Consider the following 21,270-nt stretch of genomic DNA (forward strand, 5'->3'; position numbering starts at 1 on the left):
TATACACTTCAACACCCCCACTCACGTGCAGCCAGAGAGAGACGCAAATGTGGAAATAAAGGGGCAAATGCACAAATGAAGCCTCTGCCAGGATTCAAATTCGAGACCTTTGGCTCTGGGACGCACTAATCAGTTCAACCCAAAAGCTTAAGCTATTAGGAAAAGGTAGGCAATCCACTTGTACACTTCAACATCCTCACTCACGTGCAACCAAAGAGATAGGCGCAAACTTGGAAATGAAGAGGAGGCACAAACGAAGACTCTGTCAGGATTTGAGCTCAAGACATCTGGCTCCGCTAACATGTTAGAGTGAACGCACTAACCAGTTCAACCAAAAAGCTTCGAGGTTCAACACGAGTGGTGCCCTAGGCGCCGATGTGCGATGTGCCCTAGGGGCCAAGGCACGAGGTGTCCCATTGCGAGAAGGGAACCTAAGGGGCTAAAACCGTAAGGTGCCCCAAGCCCCAAGGGGTCTAAGGGTTGACTGACAGATGCCCTGGGCCAAATTAGTGTACTCGCGGATACTGTAGCGTGGTACTGTAGCACATGAGTCAGGTTTGGGAAGGAGATAAAATAGAGATAACTGAGAAGCTAAGATTGAGTTGGTTTAGGAAATAGGATTATTTTGTTAAGAAAGAAAAGTCCAAATCTATAAGAATTCCTCCTCTAGTTTACTTGGGGTGTGTTTGGTTGCGGGACATCTATGACAGCCACGTCCCCTAGCGTCTCCTCTCGTCCGCCGAATTCTGACGGACAACTGGGGACGACACCGGGGTGGTCCTGTCCAAACCCCTGACCCTAAACCAAACAACCTTATCTAAGAGATCGTCCCATCCCGTCTCGTCTCATCATTACAACCAAACACACCCTTGGGAACCAAGTCCTCTAGGGACTACAGATATAAGGACAATGTAACCGTTTGAAGGCAAGCAAGCAAACATCTTGCCTGGTCTCAAGGGCTTTTCCTACGTGTTCTCTCTCTCCCTCGCTCGCTACGTCATCAGCGCTCTGCACCCACGCCACCACAGCGCCTTCCCAAAGCCAGAAATTCTGACCCTGATCCCCAATCTCACATTACTACGCACTTTGCAACCACGATAGGATCTAGGATCTTATCACAAGTGCTAACTCCAATGATTGGGAATTTTTAATGCGTAATTTCATTGTACGCATACTCTACTTCTTAGCATTTATTGATCCTAGACTCTCACTTCCATTTATTTAGCCAAGGCACTAATTTGTGTGGTTATATGGACTGGATGTTGCAAGACCGAAGTAGGATTTCTTGATTCCATGCTTGTGAATTCATCTTATTCAGTTATAGCTCCTACCAGGACTGGATCATCGTTTTAACTGAATAAGATGACAATTATTTCTTGATGTAGGTTACCTTATTCTGCTATTTCTCAATTTCATTTCTGCTAGTTGATTTCTTATGTAGCTCCACGTCTTATTCAGTTATATCTCCCACTTGTTTATGTAGGTTGTCATTTAGATAAGGCATCAAGAAGTTTTCACATGAAATGCACCCGGAATAATGCCAATTACTACAGCATTTGATAAACAGGTATGCAGTCACTAGGAGTAAAATACGTGATGAACTAATGCATGAATTCCTTAGTCTAGGTATGTAGAGCTAAAATATGAATCCTGGACCAGAGTGAGTGCATTTAAGTGTTGCATCATAAGGTGCCTCCTAACAGCAATCTAGCAAGTATTATGTACTCATTGTTTTATTAATAAATTGGTTAATAAATTATAAGCATACATTGGTTAATAACTTTATCATAACACGTACTCTCATTTATATCTGATGGTATTGCAAACTCAGATTGCGACCAATGATCTAAAAAGAACGATAAATTGGGAAGAATGGAATAAGCTTACACCACAAAGTGGCACTGAAGCTGTACCAGCATGAGGACCCCCAATTGATATGAAATTCTTGACCTATCCCAAAACAAGTATACAGACCACGAAGGGATTAATCATCAGTTGGAATAATAAGAACAGCAGTAATAGGTACCATATGTATTCTAGTGAAACTGTTACAATACCCGTTAGGGTTTGGGGCTTTCCCTATGTAATTACCCTCTCGCCCCCTCTGTAATGGGCCTGGCCCAACTTCCCAAGTCTAATAATACAACACCCCACCCTATTCCAGGGTTAGGGTTTCCCACATGGTATCAGAGCTAGGATTAGTTTTGTTTCTCTCCCACCACCTCCCCCAGCCGCCGCCGCCTCTCCCCCCTCCTCCCAGGCCCGACCGCCGCTGACGCTGCCCCCCCACCTCCCTCCCTGCGCGCGCGCCCGCTGCCGTCCCATGGAGGACCACCGTAGCAGCGCCACCCACCACCTCCACCATGGGCGCGGGCCTCCTTCCCCCTGCTGGCGCGCCCCCCAGCGTCGTCGGCCTCATCCCCACCCGCGTCGTGCCCCCAGGCGCCATGGGCGCGTCCGCTGTGGGCGCGAGGCCCCTCCCCCCAACCGGCGCGGAACCTAGCATCGCCGGTTTCCTCCCCACCAGCACCGTGCTCCCTAGCGTCCTCCCCGCCGCGTCGTCCGCTTGGAGCACCGGAGGCTTCGTCCCCAACCCCCACACCAGCGCGCACGTCGGCCATGAGGCCCCGTTCATCTCCGGCCTCAGACCTCTACCCACCATTCTCCCGGCTACTCAGCGGCGCTCTCCACGTTCCCCACCGGGTTTTTCAACCCAAAATCCCGTGTGGACAGATGCTGTCGCGTCACCGTCGGCTTCTTCGCCTGCATCTTCCACGCTCGTCGCGGCCATCGCCACCATCCAGGCAGCCGTCGCCGTCGCCGCCTCCTGGAACGCCAGCGCGTCGGGTCCCTAACCCTGGAGCACGAGTGTGCCATGTGCGCCGCCCTGACCGCCCAGATGGCCACCGCGCAACGCCTCATCCTCGGGCCTCCCCTGGCGGCTCTTGAGGCACCTCCGCCCACCCTGAAGGCCCCCCGCGCCTCTAGACTCGATGTCGACCACATCGCCGCCCTCCACGCCTAGGCTGCCGGACTCCACAACATCCGGTCCCTCCTGTCCATCGTGTTGGACCCGACATCCTCCCACTACCATCGTTGGCAAGGGCAGGTCCTCCTCACTCTTCGGCGCTATGCTCTCGCCGACCACGCCCTCGACGACATCGTCGCCCCACCGTCTCCGTCCTGGTACCTGATGGACAATGTGGTCCTCTCGTGGCTCCAAGGCACCATCACCGTCGAGCTCAAAGACATCATCCGCGACCAGGCGGACACGGGCCGTCAGGCGTGGCTCGCCCTCGAGGAACAGTTCCTCGGGAACCTTGACGCTCAGGCCCTTCACCTCGACGCCTAGTTCCACCAGTTATCTCAGGGGGACATCTCCGTTGGGAGTACTGCCGCAAGATGAAGGGCCTGGCGGACTCCCTCCGCGATCTCGGCGAGCCGATGGCGGACCGTACCTTGGTGTTGAACCTCCTACATGGCCTCATCCCCCGCTACGGCCAACTGAAGGCTCTGATCAAGAGGATTGTGCCCTTTCCCACCTTCTATGTCGTGCAGAATGAGCTTCTCCTCGAGGAGCTCACCATGACGATTGAGGCTCCCGCTCCGGCCCCGACACTCTACAGCGAGAGCACTGGTGCTCAAGCGTCTTCCGGGGGACAGGCCCCCCGCACTTCGTCGACCGGGGCCCCCGCTCGGCCTCCTGTCGCGGCCCCTCGTCCGGCTTCCACCGCCAACGGCGGCTGTTGCCCCCGCAAGGGCAAACGCAGGGGTGGCAGCTCCACCCGTGGAGGTTCCACCGACCGAGGTGGCGGCCAGGGCTGGTCGTCATTCTACAACCCCTGGACCAGAACCATCTCCATGTGGTCGGGTAAGGCCCCCCAGCGCCTCACGTCCTCTGGCGCCAGCGCCAGCTCTCCTTACTGCGCCCCCTACGGCGCACCTTCGTCGCCTTCCTACGGCATGCCTCCTTACGGCGTGCCCCCGACGACCCCGACCCCACCTCAGGGGACCCCCACCATGACTCCCTGATCCCCGTTCGCTGGAGGCTAGGACCCAGCCTCTCTCGCCGCCGCCTATAGCACCATGGTGTTGGCTCCACCCTCTCCTGACTAGGTCATCGACTCCGGTGCCTCCTACCACACCACCCCACCGCAGGCATGCTATCTCGCTCTCACCCACCTCATTCCTCCCGCCCCGCCTCGATCGTCGTTGGAAACGGTTCCACTCTGCCTGTCACCTTAGTCTGTGCATCGGTTCTCCCTGGACCGTTCTATTTCAACGACGTTCTCGTAGCCCCCCACATCACCAACAATCTCCTTTCTGTCCATCGGTTCACCACCGACAATTCTTGTTCTATTGAGTTTGACCCCTCTGGTTTTTCTGTGAAGGATCTGGCCACCAGGACCCCTCTTGCCCGTTGTGACAGCGTTGGGCCCCTCTACACGCTCCGACCTTCTTCCACCGGCGCGTCTCCACCTCCCGTCATGGTCTCCACCACTACCTCCACCACTTGGCATCGTCGTCTCGGCCACCCAGGACCTGACGTCATGACCAAGCTTTCCAGTAATCTAGATTCTTCTTGTAGTAGGGACATTTTGAGGGCCTCTGTCATGCTTGTCAGTTAGGCCGACATACTCGTCTCCCATTTACTACTTCTTCTTGGGCTGAGCAGGCTTTTTACCTGGTTCATTGTAATCTCAGGACCTCCCTTGTGCTCGGTCTTTCTGGATACAAATACTATTTAGTGATTTTGGATGGTTTTTCCCATTTTCTCTGGACTTTTCCTCTTCGGTTGAAGTCAGACACATTCACCACTCTCACACACTTCTTCGCCTGGGTCTCCACCCAGTTCCGTCGCCCGGTCTGTGCCCTGCAGTGCGACAATGGCCGCGAGTTCGACAACCACGCCTCCCGATCGTTCTTTCTCACTAGTGGCGTTCAATTGCGTCTCTCGTGCCCCTACACCTCTGCCTAGAACGGTCAGGCCGAGCGTATGATTCGCACCACCACCAATATGATCTGTTGCCTTCTCTTCCAGACGTCTCCCTGCCAGCTACTGGGCAGAGGCCATGCACACCGCCACCCACCTCCTCAACTGCCTCCCATCGAAGGCGGTGAGCCACCCTACCCCCCACTTCGCTCTGTACGGCACAACCCCCTCCTACGACCACCTTCGCATGTTCGGTTGTGCCTGCTATCCCAACACTTCCGTTACTGCTCCTCATAAGTTGTCTCCTCGCTCCACCCGTTGCCGCTTCCTTGGCTACTCCCCTGACCACAAGGGGTATCACTTTCTTGACCTCGTCTCCCACCGCATCATCATCTCTTGTCATGTCGTCTTCGACGAAGATGTGTTTCCCCTTGCTGGCTCCTCCCCATCCACCGATCTCGACTCCCTCCTTAAGTCCGACCCGATCACCCATCCACCCCAGGTGCCTCGCCTCGCACCGTTGCCCGCGCCACGTGTGGCCCCGTCGACGAGTGTGACTTGCTTCGCCGACCACGCCCTCGTCTACCACCGCCGCGGGAGCGCCCCTCCCTCGGCGCCCACGAACCCGGGCCCCTCGACGAGCGCGGCCCGATTCGCTGACCCTGCCGTCATTTACCACAGCCACAAGCCGGCCACGCCCGCGGCCCCCCGCCGTCCCGGCGACCCACTCTCAGTCGTCGGTGTACCACCCGGTCGCCATTCACCGCGACCCTGGGCACGTCCACCCGATGGTGACTTGTCGCGCCGCCGCCCGCCGGTGTCCTTCGGCCCGTCGACCGACTGATTCTGGCCGCTGATACGACCGCTACTCCACCGAACGCCTCCTCGGTCCCCTCCTCTGTACACACCGCCCTCGCTGACCCACACTGGCGTCGGGCTATGGAGGAGTACGCGGCCATGCTGGCCAACCACACCTAGGACCTGGTGTCGTGTCCTCCAGGACCAATGTGTTCACAAGCAAGTGGCTCTTTTGCCACAAGCTGACTTCGTATGGCTCCCTCGACCGCTACAAGGGCTGTTGGGTCCTTCGAGACTTCACCTAGCGCCCCGAAGTAGACTACGACGAGACCTTCAACCCCGTCATCAAGTTCGCCACCATTCGCGCCGTCCTCGCCCTCTCTCGGGACTGGGCGATCCATCAGCTCGACGTCAAGAATGCCTTCGTCCATGGCACTCTAACGGAAATTGTCTACTACAACCATCCCACCGGCTTCGTCGACGCCGCTCACCCGGATTTGGTCTGTCGGCTGAACCGCTCCCTTAACAGCCTCAAGCAAGCGTTGCGGGCCTGGTACAGCCACTTCGCCTCCTACTCAGCCTCCATCGGCTTCGTTGAGGCCAAGTCGGATACGTCACTCTTCATCTACCAGCGTGGCAAGGACACCGTCTACCTCCTCTACATCGACGACATTGTGCTCACGGCATCCACCGCCAATCTCCTACAGCACACGATCATCGCCCTCCAGCGGAAGTTTGCGATGAAGGACCTGGGGGGCCTCCATCACTTCCTTGGCATTACCGCCGAACGCCGGCCCCAGTGTCTCTTCCTGCACCAGCGCCAGTACGCCATCGACATCCTGGAGCGGGCTGGCATGTCCGACTGCAAGCCCTGCTCCACGCCTGTCGACACTCAGGCGAAACTCTCCAAGGACGACGGGCCCCTGGTCGCCGACACGACGTCTTACCGAAGCTTGACCGGCGCGCTCCAATATCTTACTTTCTCTCGGCCCGACATAGCCTACGCTGTCCAGCAGGTGTGCCTATATATGCACACCCCACGGGAGCCCCATCTCACCGCTCTCAATCGGGTCCTGCGCTACCTCCGCGGCTCCCTCGACTTCGGCCTCCTCCGACCATCCCCGACGTCGGAGCTCGTGGTCTACACCAACGCTGACTGGGGCGGCTGCACCGACACGCGTCGATCCACTTCCGACTATGTCGTATTCCTGGGCGCCAACCTCGTCTCCTGGGCCGCCAAGCGGCAGCCTGTCGTCGCCCGCTCCAGCGCAGAGGCCGAGTACCGCGCTATGGCCAACGGCGTGGCGGAGGCCTCCTGGATGTGTTAGCTCCTCCAGGAGCTTCATAGCCCCCTTCAGCGCGCCACCATCGTCTACTGCGACAACATTAGCGCCGTCTACCTCTCCACCAATCCCGTGCAGCATCAGCGCAAGAAGCATGTGGAGATCGACCTGCACTTCGTCCGCAAGTGTGTCGCTGCAGGTGACGTTCGGGTTCTCAGCGTCCCCACCACGCTGCAGTTCGCCGACATCTTCACCAAGGGGTTACCGTCGAGTGTATTCCTAGACTTACGGTACAGTCTCAACATCTGTACAGGATAGAGTTGCGACTGCGGGGGTGTTAGAATACCCGTTAGGGTTTGGGGCTTTCCATGTGTACTTACCCTCTCACCCCCTCTATAATGGGCCTGGCCCAACTTCCCAAGTCTATTAATACAACACCCCACCCTATTCCAGTGTCAGGGTTTCCCACAGAAACACCTTGAAAGATAAGCAAGTTAGCTCATTGGCATAGTTGTTAAGACGGTAAGGCGACCAACCCCTTTTTACTTTTTAAGCGGTAAGGCAAGGCGGCGCCTTACTAATATATAAATATAATAATATATAGGAACGTAGTCTTAAATAGGTAGGAATAATAGTACTAGATAGGAGTACAAGTTCAACATAAACCAACATAATCGAGTTAAAATCCAACATAACTAAAAAATAGTAGTAGAAGATTAGGGGAAAATGAACACATAACTAATAGATTTACTGGTTTAATAGAGAAGTAAAAAAAGAAAAATAAAGGAGATTAAGGACATATGGGTCACCGGCCTGTTGTTTCCCGACCCAACTAGCCCACTACTTGACCTAAATTATCCTTCTCCATTGTACCCCTCGAGGGAGGGAGGGGAGCTGCCGCCAGAGAGAAGAGTGTAAGTAGAGGGACTCTAACTCTCATCAAGAGGATGACACTATGAGTTGGGGCAATTTTCTGTTTATTTCCTCAAACACTACACAATGCCATACCCATCTAAGGGTTGGAGACCCATATTTATAGCCCTATAGGCTGCACTACCACACCCTTCTCACACACTACACAACAGGATTGTCCTCTAGATGCTAAAGAGACTACAGAGGACAGTCAAAAGTGACTGTTGTCCTCTAGATGCTAAAGCGACTACAGAGGACAGTCAAAAAAGCGACTATTGTCCTCTAGATGCTAAAGAGACTACAAATGACAGTCAAGCTGTCCTCTAGATGCTAAAGGACTACAGAGGACAGTCAAAAGCGACTGTTGTCCTCTAGATGCTCAAGACTTATTCCATCATTCTCCCCCTAAGTCTTGGGCGTCGTCTTGTGAGAAAGTTGGGCCATCCCGGACCTGGAGCAAAGCTCAACAAACTTGATCTTCCCAAGGGGCTTGGTGAGCAGGTCTGCAAGCTGATCCTTGGTGTTGATGTAACGTGCCTTGATGCTCCCTTCTACCAAGCAGTCTCGGATGAAGTGGTATCTCAGTCGGATATGCTTGCTCCGTTCATGGAACACGGGGTTCTTGGCCAATGCCAGAGCGGACTAGCTGTCCACCCTGAGTTCCACCGCTCCAGTGTCTCTCCCGAGGAGATCACCGAGCAGTCGAGCCAACCAGAGCGCCTGAGTCAAAGCAGTGGACGCCGCTATGTACTCGGCCTCGCAGCTGGACATGGCCACCACCTGCTGCTTGACCGACTGCCAGCTAATGAGGCACTTGCCGAGGAAGAAGAGGATCCCGCTTGTGCTCTTACTAGTGTCGATGTCACCGGCGTGGTCGCTGTCGCTGTACCCGACAAGGTGTGCCTCCCCAGGGCACCTCGGGTAGCAGAAACCGTGGTCGAGAGTCCCCGCAACATAGCGGATGATCCTCTTCACAACCTGCTCATGCTCCGTCGTCGGTCGCTGCAAGAACCGACTAACGTAGCCGACGGAGTATGCCAAGTCAGGTCGTGTGTGGACGAGGTAGCGAAGGCTCCCCACAAGACGTCGGTACTGTGTAGCATCCACCTCCTCCGTCGTGCTGTCGCGACTCAGCTTCAGCCTCTCCTCCATCGGAGTGAGAGCTGGGTTGCAGTCGGTGAGCCCAGCCAGCTCAACAATGTGCTTGGCGTAGGCGGTCTGGCGAAGTGTGATCCCGGAGTCTCCCTGGTGCACCTCAATCCCCAGGTAGAAGGAGAGATGCCCCAGGTCACTCATTTGGAAGGTGGCCTTCATCTCTTCCTTGAACGCTGCCACCTCTGCATCCTTGGCGCCGGTGATCACCAAGTCGTCGACGTAGACACCCACCAGCAGGGCACTTCCTCCATTGCCCCGCCGATAGATGGCCGCCTCGTGCGGGCTTGGCGTGAAACCCATTCCTTTGAGCGTGGAATCCAGCTTGGCATTCCACGCCCTCGGTGCCTGTCGCAGGCCATAGAGAGCCTTGCGCAGGCGCAACACCTTGCCCTCCTTGCCAGGGATCGCAAAACCTGGCGGCTGGTGTACGTAGACCTCCTCCTTTAAGTCGCCGTTAAGAAACGCCGACTTGACGTCCATGTGATGAACGTGCCAGCCCTGCTGGGCTGACAGCGCAAGGAGGAGTCGCATGGATTCCATCCGTGCCACGGGGGCAAAAGCATCGTCGAAGTCGATCCCCTCCTGCTGTAGGAAACTGCGTGCCACCAAGCGAGCCTTGTACTTGACGATGGCGCCGGCTTCATCCCTCTTCAATTTGAACACCCATTTAAGGGTGATCGCGCGATGACCATGAGGGAGATCAGCGAGCTCCCAGGTGCGGTTCGTCTCAACCGCGTCCATCTCCGACTGCATCGCGGCACGCCAAGCCGCATGTTTCTCGGCCTCCGCGAAAGACCGAGGCTCACCATCGTCGCATGCAAGATGCAACTCTCCTGCCAGAATGCGAGATGCAGGGCCTGGCACCGACGGGTCGATGAGAAGGCCCTCCACCCTTCGATACCGCAACGGCTCGCCGTCGTAGCACGCGTCGACGCGCTCCTCGTCGCGGGACAGAGGGGTCACGAGCTCCACTGGGTCGTGCTCGACACGAGCTGGTGTCGGAGAGGACGTTCCCGGAGAGGGTACCGTCGGTGCTGGAGTACGTGGTGGCGAAGAGCTCGCTGTAGCCGGAGTCGTGGCTGGAGTGCGTGGTGGTGAAGAGCTCGTAGCAGGAGCTGGAGAGTTTGGCGCTGGAGTCGGTGGAGACTTGGGGGCTGGGGTAGACCTGCTCGGAGAAGAGTTGCCTACTCCCCCAGCTCCCTCAAAGTGGACGTACTCGATGGTGAAGTCGTACGTCGGAGTCGTGCCGTCGTCCACCGCCTTGTCCCACGCCCATCCTCGCCCTTCGTCGAACACTACGTCGTGCGCCGTGCGCACACGCTGTGTTCTTGGGTCAAGGATGCGGTAGGCCTTCGAGCCCTCCGCGTAGCCAATGAACACCCCCGGGGTGCTCCTATCGTCGAGCTTGCTGATGTGGCCAAGCTCCTTGGTGAATGCGAGGCAGCCGAAGACCCGTAGGTGAGAGACCGTCGGCTTGCGCCCGTGCCAAGCCTCGTACGGTGTCATCCCGTTGAGTGCCTTGGTGGGCGAGCGGTTGAGGATGTAGACCGCTGTCACCACCGCCTCTCCCCAGAAGACAACTGACATTCCTCTCTACTTGAGGAGAGCCCGAGCCATCCCCACAACCGTCTGGTTGCGCCGCTCGACGACGCCGTTCTGCTGCGGGCTGTACGGCGCGGAGTAGTGGCGCTGAACGCCCTCATCCACGCAGTACGACGCGAACTCAGCCGCCGTGAATTCGTCGTCGTTGTCGGTGCGCAGCACGCGCAGCTTGCGGCCCCACTCCGCCTCCGCAGCGACCTGCACACGCCTGATGGCGTTCGCAGCCTCTCCCTTGCTGCCAAGGATCATCACCCACATGTAGCGGGAGAGATCGTCGACGAGCAGCAAGAAGTAGCGTCGTCCTCCTGGTGTGGCTGGTGTCACCGGGCCACACAAGTCCCCATGCACGAGCTCGAGCCTCTCCTTGGCTCGGAAGCTCGACTGCTAGGGAAAGGGGAGCCGTCTCTGCTTTGTCAACACGCAGACATTGCAGAATTGCTCCACATGGTCAAGGCACGGCAGGCCTCGTACCATCTCCTTGGCGCTGAGCCGCTTCAGGGCTTCGAAGTTAAGGTGCCCGAAGCGCTCGTGCCACTGCCATGCCCCGTCGTCTCGACGAGCAGCAAGGCAGCAAGGTTGTGCCACCTTCACATTGAGGATGTAAAGCCGATTTGCACTCCTGCGTACCTTGGCAAGAAGGCGACGAGAGGGATCCCAGATCCTCATGACTCCGTGCTCGACCTCCACGCGCGAACCGTTCTCATCCAGCTGTCCCAAGCTGATGATAGAGTTTCTCAACGCGGGGATGTAGTAGACTCCGGTGAGCAGCCTGTGCTCACCAGACGTGGCGGTGAAGACGACTGAGCCGGCGCCCTTGATCTCTACACCGGAGGCGTCCCCAAACTTGACGGAGCCTCGGACGCTAGAGTCAAGCTCGGTGAAGAACTCCCGTCGGCCGGTCATGTGATGAGTGGCGCCGGTGTCGAGGCACCATACTTCGATCATGTCCTTGTTGGAGCCGTCGCCGAGGAAAGCGCGTGCTTTCGACTCATCAAGGTGGAGGAGTGCCGCTGCGGCCGGTGCCGCTGGAGATGGCTCGATGCTTGCATGTGCCAGGAGCAGGGCCTCCTCCTCCGCCTCCGCCTGTGCGACGTTGGCCTGACCACGTCGTGGCTGCCGACAGTCCCTGGCCCAGTGGCCAAGCTTGCCGCAGTTGTGACAGCCGTCGTCTCGTGCCGGCTTCTTGTTGCCGACGGCGCCGCCTTGGGCACCTCCACGTGCACCACCCTCAGCATGTCCTCGCGCCCCGGCCTGGGCGCCTCCACGCGCCTTGCGCTGCTTGCCGCGTTTGCGGCCTCGTGTCGAGGACTCCCCCTTCTTCTGGTCACCCTGGCAGGCCTCCCACTGCTCCCGAGTGAGATGTAGCTTCCCACCAATAGTGATAGGGCCAGAGGGAGCCTGTGGTTCGTCGCCGTCGACCACCTTGAGACGACCTATCGCCTCTTCGATCGTCATCGTGGAGAGGTCTAGCAGAGACTCGATCGAGCGAGCGATCTGCTTGTACTTCTCGGGGATGCAACAGAAGAGCTTCTCAACAGCTCTCTCCTCATCGTAGGTGTCGTCGCCGAATTGCACCATCTTCTGCAACAGAGTGTTGAGGCGGAGAGCAAAGTCATCAACATCCTCACCTGGCTTCAAGGCCAGGTTACCCCACTCCTTGCGAAGTGCCTGCAGTGTGGTCTTGCGGGCACGGTCGCTGCCGATGCAGGTCGCAGCGATGGCGTCCCAGGCCTCCTTGGCAGTCCGCTTCTGGGAAAGCGAAAACTGCATCTCGGGCGGGACTGCAGCAATGAGGGCATCCAGCGCCCGCTGATCCTCGTGGTAGTCGACGTCGTCGTACCGAACTGCTTCCCACATGTGGCGAACCTGGAGCCGTACCCTCATCACCGCGGCCCACTCGACGTAGTTGGTCTTGGTGAGGGTAGGCCACCCACCGCCGGGACCGATGTCCCTGACAATGGCCTGGGCCATGCGGCGACCATGGTACCGATCCGGAGAGGGAGAGTCGCGCCGCCTGTAGAGGTCGCGATCTCCGTCGACCCGGTCGCCGCCGCCGGGAGCACCGCCGGCGCGTCTACGCCCGTCTGGGCTGCCGCCGCGTGCGCCCTCGCCCGGAGCGCCGTCAGTGCGTCGGCGCCTATCTAAGCTGCCGCCACGCGCGCCCCCATAGGGGTGTGCGGCTGCCCACTGTGTCGCCTGCTCTCGCGCTGCTTCCCTTGCCAGCCTGAGCTCTTCGTCGATGTTGTCGTCGACAGAAGCAGAGCTGCCAGCTCTACTGCCGCGCAGAACCTCGAGCTCTGCTGCCGCCGCACGTGCAGCATCTGCCGCCTCCGCTGCTTCTACTTCCGCTCTCGCTGCTGCCAGTTCCGCTGCCGCCAGCCGTGCTGCCCTCGCCGCTGTCGCTGCAGCCGCTGCTGCTGCTCGCTCTCGTTCTTGTGCCGCGGCGACCTCGGCTTCCTGCTGGCGCCGCGCACTCGAAGTGACCGAGCGTAGGGACATGGTGGGCTAGTGAGGGGTCGCTGCGTGTGGAAGAGGCTGTCTCAGACGAAAGGTTGCTCGTCTGAGCAGGAGAGGAAGGAACAGTTGGAGCTCTTGCTGCCGACTGAGTGTGGGGAGAGGCGCGGGAAGGAGATGAGCAAGAGATGTTTAGGCTGCAGGATAGTTTGGCTCTGATACCAATTGTAAGTAGAGGGACTCTAACTCTCATCAAGAGGATGACACTATGAGTTGGAGCAATTTTCTGTTTATTTCCTCAAACACTACACAATGCCATACCCATCTAAGGGTTGGAGACCCATATTTATAGCCCTAGAGGCTGCACTACCACACCCTTCTCACACACTACACAACAGGATTGTCCTCTAGATGCTAAAGAGACTACAGAGGACAGTCAAAAGTGACTGTTGTCCTCTAGATGCTAAAGCGACTACAGATGACAGTCAAAAAAGCGACTGCTGTCCTCTAGATGCTAAAGAGACTACAAAGGACAGTCAAGCTGTCCTCTAGATGCTAAAGGACTACAGAGGACAGTCAAAAGCGACTGCTGTCCTCTAGATGCTCAAGACTTATTCCATCAAAGAGAGGGAGGAGGGGAGGTCGTCGGACGCTTTGCGCCCCAAAGGCGACGCTCTAGCCTAAGCCCTAAGGCGGACGCCTTACACCGACGATTAAGGCGACTGCGACGTCTTGCCCTGTAGCCTCGCCTTACCGCTTTAGCGTCACTTTAGCAATGCCTTAACAACTATGCTCATTAGTTGATAAATAACAGGAAGCAAAGAACAAAAATCAGCTCACCGGAGGTCCACAATCACAGTACTCGATTACAGCCCTGCCAATTAAGTTCCCCTGCAAAAAGAATAGATGGGATAGGGTCAGAGAATATAATTCCCAATTCCCAATAAGCATTAAGGTTGTCTCCAGCAGCTATCATATCTTATCTCCTATCTCATCCCTTATTTAAAACTTTATTATGTAAACAGTGCAAATCCTCTACTTTACACGATCCATTGCGGACAGCCTAATAACTTCAAAATCTGGCGAGAGTAATTAACAGAAAATCAACAAGTATCAGTGAAATTTACTGCTAAACTAACAGGCCAATTCTTATATCACACTCCAAACTTATGTGAACGAAAGCGATTTTGTCCATATAGTTTTCACAAATAATTACCAGAGGTTCACAGACAGCATTACTAGTCAGTTATGAGGCCTGAAAACCTCTTATTGCTAGGGCCTTGGGTAGTATGACGCAAATGAGACTTGTAACATCTAGTAATGCTTCTTATTTAAGTATCTAAATTTCATAGCTTTGTGTTAACACACGGAAGAAATTTGCATTTCCCAGAAACAGAATAAAAATAAGGAGACAGGAGCAGCAGAAAAATATATCAAAAATAGATAAGAACATTTGAATCTGTTGACGTGGATCACAAATAGCACAGCACCACAAACACACCTGAGACAGGCCAACTATATTGTAACCTTCACTGAGCTCTTTCATTTTCTTGACCTGGAAAACAAATTCCAGAAATGGTACAGAACCTTGATGACTCAGGGTACAAGTGAGAAAAGCAGAAGATGTTGCATCACCTTCTTACAAACCGTATTTGCCTGCAGATAAAAGTAAGATATGAGTATAAAGGGAGAAAATATATCCATTTTTTTCTCAAACGATGCAGGAGAGCTGTGTCATTTCATTAAGAAGGGAGAGGAAAATGCCTGCTCCAAGTACAAAGGAGAGGTCATGACTTGCTCCTAAACACACCCATCTGTACAAAAAAAAAGATGCACCACACACACCATAAAACACTATCTAGTTACAACTCTAAGGAACAAACCTGCTCTTGAAGTGGCATTAACCAAGAGTCCCATGCTCCTCTTCCAATTTCACTGAGCAACACAATTTCCATTAATAAAGTCAAGAATAAGCACACTATCAGATTTTAAAAAGGAAAAAAAAAATTTGACGCAATGCCCACCATATGTCTTCTTTTAGATGTTATGTATAAAGATAAAGAAAGTTGAGGCATAATGTTGTAGTAAGACCAGTTGATATTAATGGCAAAGCAAACTAAATGCTAACAATAGATCAGATGTAAACAACTAAATATCAAGACAAATGTGCATAGATAAAATACCAAAATATTTTTCTAACAATGATACCCCATTTTATATCATGTGCTCAAGAAAACAGAGTTCATATTGTTGAAGTGTACAAGAGGATTGCCTACCTTCTAACAGTTTAAGCATTTGGGTTCAACTGGTTAGTGTGTCTACTCGAACATGGTATTAAAACCAGAGGCCTCGAGTTCGAATCCTGCTAGAGGCTTTATTGTGCCTCCACTCCTTTATTTCCACGTTTGCACCTTTCTCTTTGGCTGCACATGAATGGGGGTGTTGAAGTATATAAGTGGATTGTCTACCTTCTTCTAACAACTTAAGTTTTTGGGTTCAACTTGTTAGTGTGTCTACTCTAACACACATATGGTATATGTCAAGTCTTCTACAAATCAGACATGAAGACACGACCTATCACTAAAGTTGTTTTCAACTTCTTTTGATGAAAGTACATTATAAAAAACATCTTTTGGTGAAAGTGCATGCAGGACTATTTTCACTATTGAATTTAGGATTACAAATACATAGCTACAGCAATCTTCCAACCTAGTTTACAATAGTTTTAACATGTTATGATAAATTTTCCAATGCATTCCATCAGCTTCAACAGAATATTGGAATATATTCCTAACGAGATTTTTTCTTTTTAAAGAAGAGAACAAAGTTTTAACTTCTTTTGTTGTAGCACTACAGTTTTTTTAGGGCAATGGCAGGTGCTCTGCCTTTTCACTAGAATGGCAGACCTAGTGTTGGCGACTCCCATATGAGTGGGACCTCTGGAAGGAATAACCGAGGCAAGCCTTACTCCAGCATTTTTGCAAGAGATTGTGTTAAATCCAGGACCTTTGATTCGGTGGAAAAGTTTCTCATCACTGCGCGAGGCCTATCTTTTATGCCTTTTCATTAAAGTAGAGGGCAAAACATATGTACAAAGTAAAGATTGTTGCAAACACCTAGGTAAGATTAAACTCCAAAGCAGCAGGAAAGGAGGCATAGGAGGGAGAGATTAGAGCTAGCTTAGTTTCTAGCATCCCTTGCATCAACCTGAGTGCAGCTACATCCTGTCGGATCAGAGGCGCCTAGGTCATTTATTTATGTGAAATTTTCTTCTATGCCATTGAAATTTCGCCCAATACCTTCTTTGTCATTGCAAATGTCTTAATCCCTTCTATGTCGCTCGAATACAATTTCTTACCCTTCTATGCCATCGACGTCAGTCCATAGTTAGTTTGACCCTGATGAACTGGTAGGAATCAAAACGGTTGGAAATGGTAGCCAAACGCTAGAACCATTTTTGTTTTCATATTTTTCCTTGGAAACAAAAATGAAAACAATAACTCCGGAAACAAAAACGACATCGGTAATTCGAAAACATGTTCGATACAGAAAATACACCGGTCACGGTCGAAATCTAAAATGCAATCGATAGATACCGGGCATGGAAGGGTAAGGAATTGCATCCGAATGGCATAGAAAGAATTAGGACATTTGCTATGGCAAATAAGGTACTAGACAAAATTGTAGTGACATATAGAAAAATTTTCCTTTATTTATAGTTGTAAGTCAAACAAAAACTTTATTTAGAAGAAAGCATCTCGTCACGATAAATTTAAAGGAAAAACAACAAACTATCCATATAAAAGTAACAAATATTCCACAAAAACATCTCTGCTCCTATAATGCAGGAGTTTATCCGTGCGCCAACGCTCCTATGACTCCCCTCCCCACTCACCGATCCCACCGCGACCCCCTCCAAACCATAGGCACACGGGCTCGATCCAACCCATGCGCCTCCCTCCCACTTCCCTAATCCTTAACTCCATCGTTGAAGCGAGGGCACCGAGAAGGGAGGAGCATCGCGGCCGCTCCTGCTCCCGAGGGGAGGCGGCGGCAGGCAATGGTGTAGCTGGTGCAGCCATCGCACCTGGTGTTGGCGCTGGCGACAGCTTACCTCCTCCTCTCCCACAAGTTCTTTCGTATGTTGTACCTGGTCGCGGGCGACCCTGTCGCCGCCTTCTACTCGTCGTCCTCCTCCGACCACCTGCCTCCACACGGGTTCGCCTTCTCCTCCTCCGACGTCATCGCTACTTCCAAGGCCTCCCTATTCCTAGTCCGCCTCTTCTGGCACAGCTACGAACGTGTGTCCCTCCCCGACCTCTTGTCTCGCAACCACTTCGCGCTCGACCGCATAGCGAAGACGCCTGAGTGCTCAGCCTCACCGCTTGGGAGGAGGACGCCACCTTCGCGAGGGACCCCTAGGCGCTACTCGTCGCCGCCGCTGACGCCTCTTGTGCCACCTATGCCGCCAAGTGCCCCTCCGTGGTCTCCCGACGCACATGGGGCCAGGTCGTCTTCCTCCCCTGTGGCTTCGCCGCGAGCCCCTCTGTCATCGTTGTTGGCACACCACACATGGAGTATGTGTCTCAACTCCCGCCGATGCGCTAGGGGGTGGCACTGTCAACGTGTCTTAGTTCATGGTCGAGCTTTAGGGCCTGCGCGTCATCGACGGCAAGGACCTGCCCAGGATACTCCATCTCAACCCTAGGCTTAGGGGGATTGGAGCCAGCACCCTATCCCCGAGCACAACACCTGCTACAGGATGCAATGGGGCACAGTGCAACGCTGTGAGCTTGTGATGACACACTACCTAACGACAATGACATCAAAGGTCATTTGCGTCTTGTTGCTTCTTAGTATTACTCTCTTCGGCAACTATGTTAGATGTTCCAACTAACTCGCAACACCAGCCCATTTTAGGATTAGAGACACATTAGTAAATTTGGGATTAGTTAGGTTTCATTCGAGATTGTAGTTGTTTGATTGAGGAGGGGAGGGGCATCGGCACAGACACCCATCATGGCGTTGTCACCCGCCACATCTGTGATGTATGAAGTCGCGGGGACGCGAGAAAGACCCCTCTGCCACTGTTGGATCTATCCTGATACGTGGTCAGGTGGGCCCAACACTCAAGAGACAGGAGGGTTCAGGTGCACAATGAGACAGTAGGCAAAGAACTGTAGCGTCTTGTTATGCATGTCCCATCTGTGTACAAGGTAGGGGTATTTATAGGTAACCGGGAGGGGTAGTGGGTCCCAAGTACTGTTACATTCCCAAAATATTCCTCTAACGGGGTCATTACAGTGGACGGAGTATGGTAATTCGGACGCACTACAAAATCTACCCCGCAAGGGGTTTACAAGTGGGCCCAGATGACTGCGGGGCGGAGTCCTGGGTTTCTCCGTAACCTGTCGAGGCCTCCGCTCGTGTGTCGCACCCTTGATTCTGTGAAGTCATGTCCTTGCCTTCGCTTGGACTGGGCGTTCGCCGTCTAAGGGAAGGCCTTCGGGGTACGTCTGAGGCTGCAGCGAGCCCCCCTTCTCGTCTGCCACGGGCCCTCGCCTTCTCTCCCCTATGGAAGCGAGTCAAGCGGAGACTGTAGCGCGTCGGATCCGAAGTACCCTTCGCCTAATGCACCTGTGTAAGAAATGTCTGGTTGTAATCGGGTTATACAGATCGAGGTCAAGTTCGGCCTCCGCTCCAACAGCCACTATCCTCGAAACCACTTGGGATTTTCGGATGCTCATTGTAAAGGTTCGGAACGTGTTTGAATAACTATCTCATTTTAACAAAGTATACCTAAATATGAAGAAATTGTAGCACCGCACGGGCACCTAACTAGTGATAGCAAATAATAGTTAGTTCTTTTTTATCTATACATGGAAACTCATATATACCTAAATTTTGAACATATACTTATTAGCATATATGAAAAAAGGGATCGATCTGAAACGATGATATCCATTTGGCTAGATAGTAGAAAACGTGAATAACCAAAAGTACGATTTCGCTAAACTCCTACCTGGTTTTCAGAAACCAATTCCCATACCTCTTGTTTTGTGTCACATCCTTCTTTTTTGGTTCTTCCTTCTAAAATGAGAGAAAAGTGATTTGATGTGATGTAATGGATCTCCACAAACGCTCGTTTTAGACTATAAATCTATAAACCTGACCAAGCTAAGTAAAAACCTAAAACTTAATTTCTCTAAAAAAAACACGACAAAATATCTTTTGTGGAAACTTAGATATTTTTATTTTCTTTGTAGTGGAGTGAACGATGTCTGATTCTGGTAGCTTCTGTATCGAATACCTTTGCCGTAACATGTTTTCCCCCAACATAAAGCTTTGTTTCTTTCAATATATAAAAGTTGGACCAAGAGACTCTTGGTCAAAAAATAAATAAATAATAAAAATCGGCGAGCCAAATGCACAAGATTCTAAAACGCATATCGCAGGCCCCTCTTTGTATCCTAAAAAAATCAAAACACCGAATTTAGACGGAATAATTGGTATTTTAGCACTCACAGATTGTTGTCTCCTTGCTATTATATCATCTGTGACTATAATTTGCGGGTCCATCTGTGTACTAATTTATGGTGTGGTGGTAAATTTTTGAAGCCCGCTGATAATAATGACAAAATAGCAAATCTCTCAATTTAAACAGAGAAGCCATTACATGCAGTAACCCTTGGAGCCTGACCACTCCCCAAGCATCTTGGTGAAGGATGACAGCCCATCGTTCCCGCACTCGTCGCCAATCCCTGCACGCACCCCGGGTACAGCCAACCATAAGGAATGAACCTGATCTAAGACCAAGAGAAGCAGAATGGAAACGAGGCACGCGAAACCCCAACCGTGTAGGACGACGAAAGGTACACCGGAGGCCACCGGGGCGAGCACGGGCAGGAGTATGAGAAGAAAGGCGACGGCGCGAGGTGGGTCCATCGGCGTCCGCGGCAGGGAGGGGGCTAGGGCTTCGCCTTCGCGTCCCGCACCCACCGCCTCTCTCGACGTCCGGCGGAGTGGAAAAGGGATTTGGATCGTGACTCGTGAGCTCTGAATCGATGACAAAAATCGAGAAGAGCAGAGCGCGAGAATCAGAAGGCGTCAGACATCGAGCGAGAGCGAGATTGGCTACCGTTGTCTGGCGGAGCCCGCACGTCAGAGATACTACTGGAGGGTTGGTGTGCTGGGCCCGAGGCCCTGAGCTGAGTCACTGCCTCACTCCATTGATCTGGTTGTTGGCGCGTTTCGCGTTGATGAGTGACGCCGACTGAGCGAGAGCGAGCAAACTTTTGCGAAGTGCAATGACCTAACAAAGCCTGGCACGCGGGGGCCATACGTTAGAGCCTGAAACGCGGGACCCACGTTCCGTGCCTTCCATAGTTCCATTTTAGATCAACACATCCTTCTCGATCAAATAAAACAAGAAATAGATCAACACATCAACCACATTGCTTGCAAGAGAAGATCGCGCTTTGCTTATTCTTCAAGTTTGTAGTGGATTTTAATCATATTCAAACTTCATTATACAAACAGTTAAAACAGTGTTTTGAGTGACTATATGGCGAGCGGCCCAAAAGGAAAATTGTTGTCTATGCAATTTAGTAACTATCTCCCTCACTTTAATTGATGAATTTGAAAAAACTAGCTGCTCAGATAAAATTGGTTCTTCTAAAAAATAGCAGAGGTGTAACAACCTAAAATCCTATATTTTGAAATACTCTCTAAAGAATAATATAAAAGGTTGCCTAAATAACGGTTTCATGGTTAATTATGAATAGTGATAAACATTTAACTTTGAATAAAGTTATTATTTGATAAATAAAATGAATAGGGGCCCTTAAATGTGTGACTTATTCTTTATTAAGTTTATATGTTTTGAGGCATTTACTTAGAGAAATAAAATAATGATAAATAAATAAAATATAATTTTGTACTATGCTAGAATTTTGATTGTGCATTTAATTTGGAGTTTAAAACTCTACTTGAATATAGATTTTAATGGAGTATATATATATATATGTGTAAAAGAAAATAGAATTAGAAAACTAAAAAAAGAAAGAAAAAAAAGAGCCGGCGGTAGCCTGGATCAGCCCAGACGTGCTATCCCGGCCGGCAACAGTTGAGAAA

General features: G+C 52.5%; 1 protein-coding gene across 5 annotated transcripts in view; it reads right to left on the bottom strand.

Moving 5' to 3' along the window:
* LOC100216902 (palmitoyl-protein thioesterase 1) overlaps positions 1 to 20,417 on the bottom strand; it is a 42,391-nt gene extending 21,974 nt beyond the window's left edge. For 3 of the 5 annotated variants that reach the window (XM_020546321.2, XM_020546320.2, XM_008659948.3), the window contains exons 1-7: positions 19,992 to 20,417; positions 19,814 to 19,898; positions 15,021 to 15,072; positions 14,773 to 14,793; positions 14,639 to 14,692; positions 13,978 to 14,028; positions 1,888 to 1,950 (exon numbers count right to left, since the gene is read on the bottom strand). In XM_020546321.2, the coding sequence (XP_020401910.1) occupies positions 1,888 to 1,950; positions 13,978 to 14,028; positions 14,639 to 14,692; positions 14,773 to 14,793; positions 15,021 to 15,072; positions 19,814 to 19,898; positions 19,992 to 20,082 (417 nt within the window). In that variant the 5' untranslated portion in view covers positions 20,083 to 20,417. The remainder of the gene's footprint in view (positions 1 to 1,887; positions 1,951 to 13,977; positions 14,029 to 14,638; positions 14,693 to 14,772; positions 14,794 to 15,020; positions 15,073 to 19,813; positions 19,899 to 19,991) is intronic. The other 2 variants (NM_001143289.1, XM_020546319.2) reach the window with 2 other exon arrangements.
* Between the last annotated feature and the right edge of the window lie 853 nt (positions 20,418 to 21,270).

This window comes from Zea mays, chromosome 9, assembly GCF_902167145.1.
Source record: "Zea mays cultivar B73 chromosome 9, Zm-B73-REFERENCE-NAM-5.0, whole genome shotgun sequence".
NCBI lineage: Eukaryota > Viridiplantae > Streptophyta > Magnoliopsida > Poales > Poaceae > Zea > Zea mays.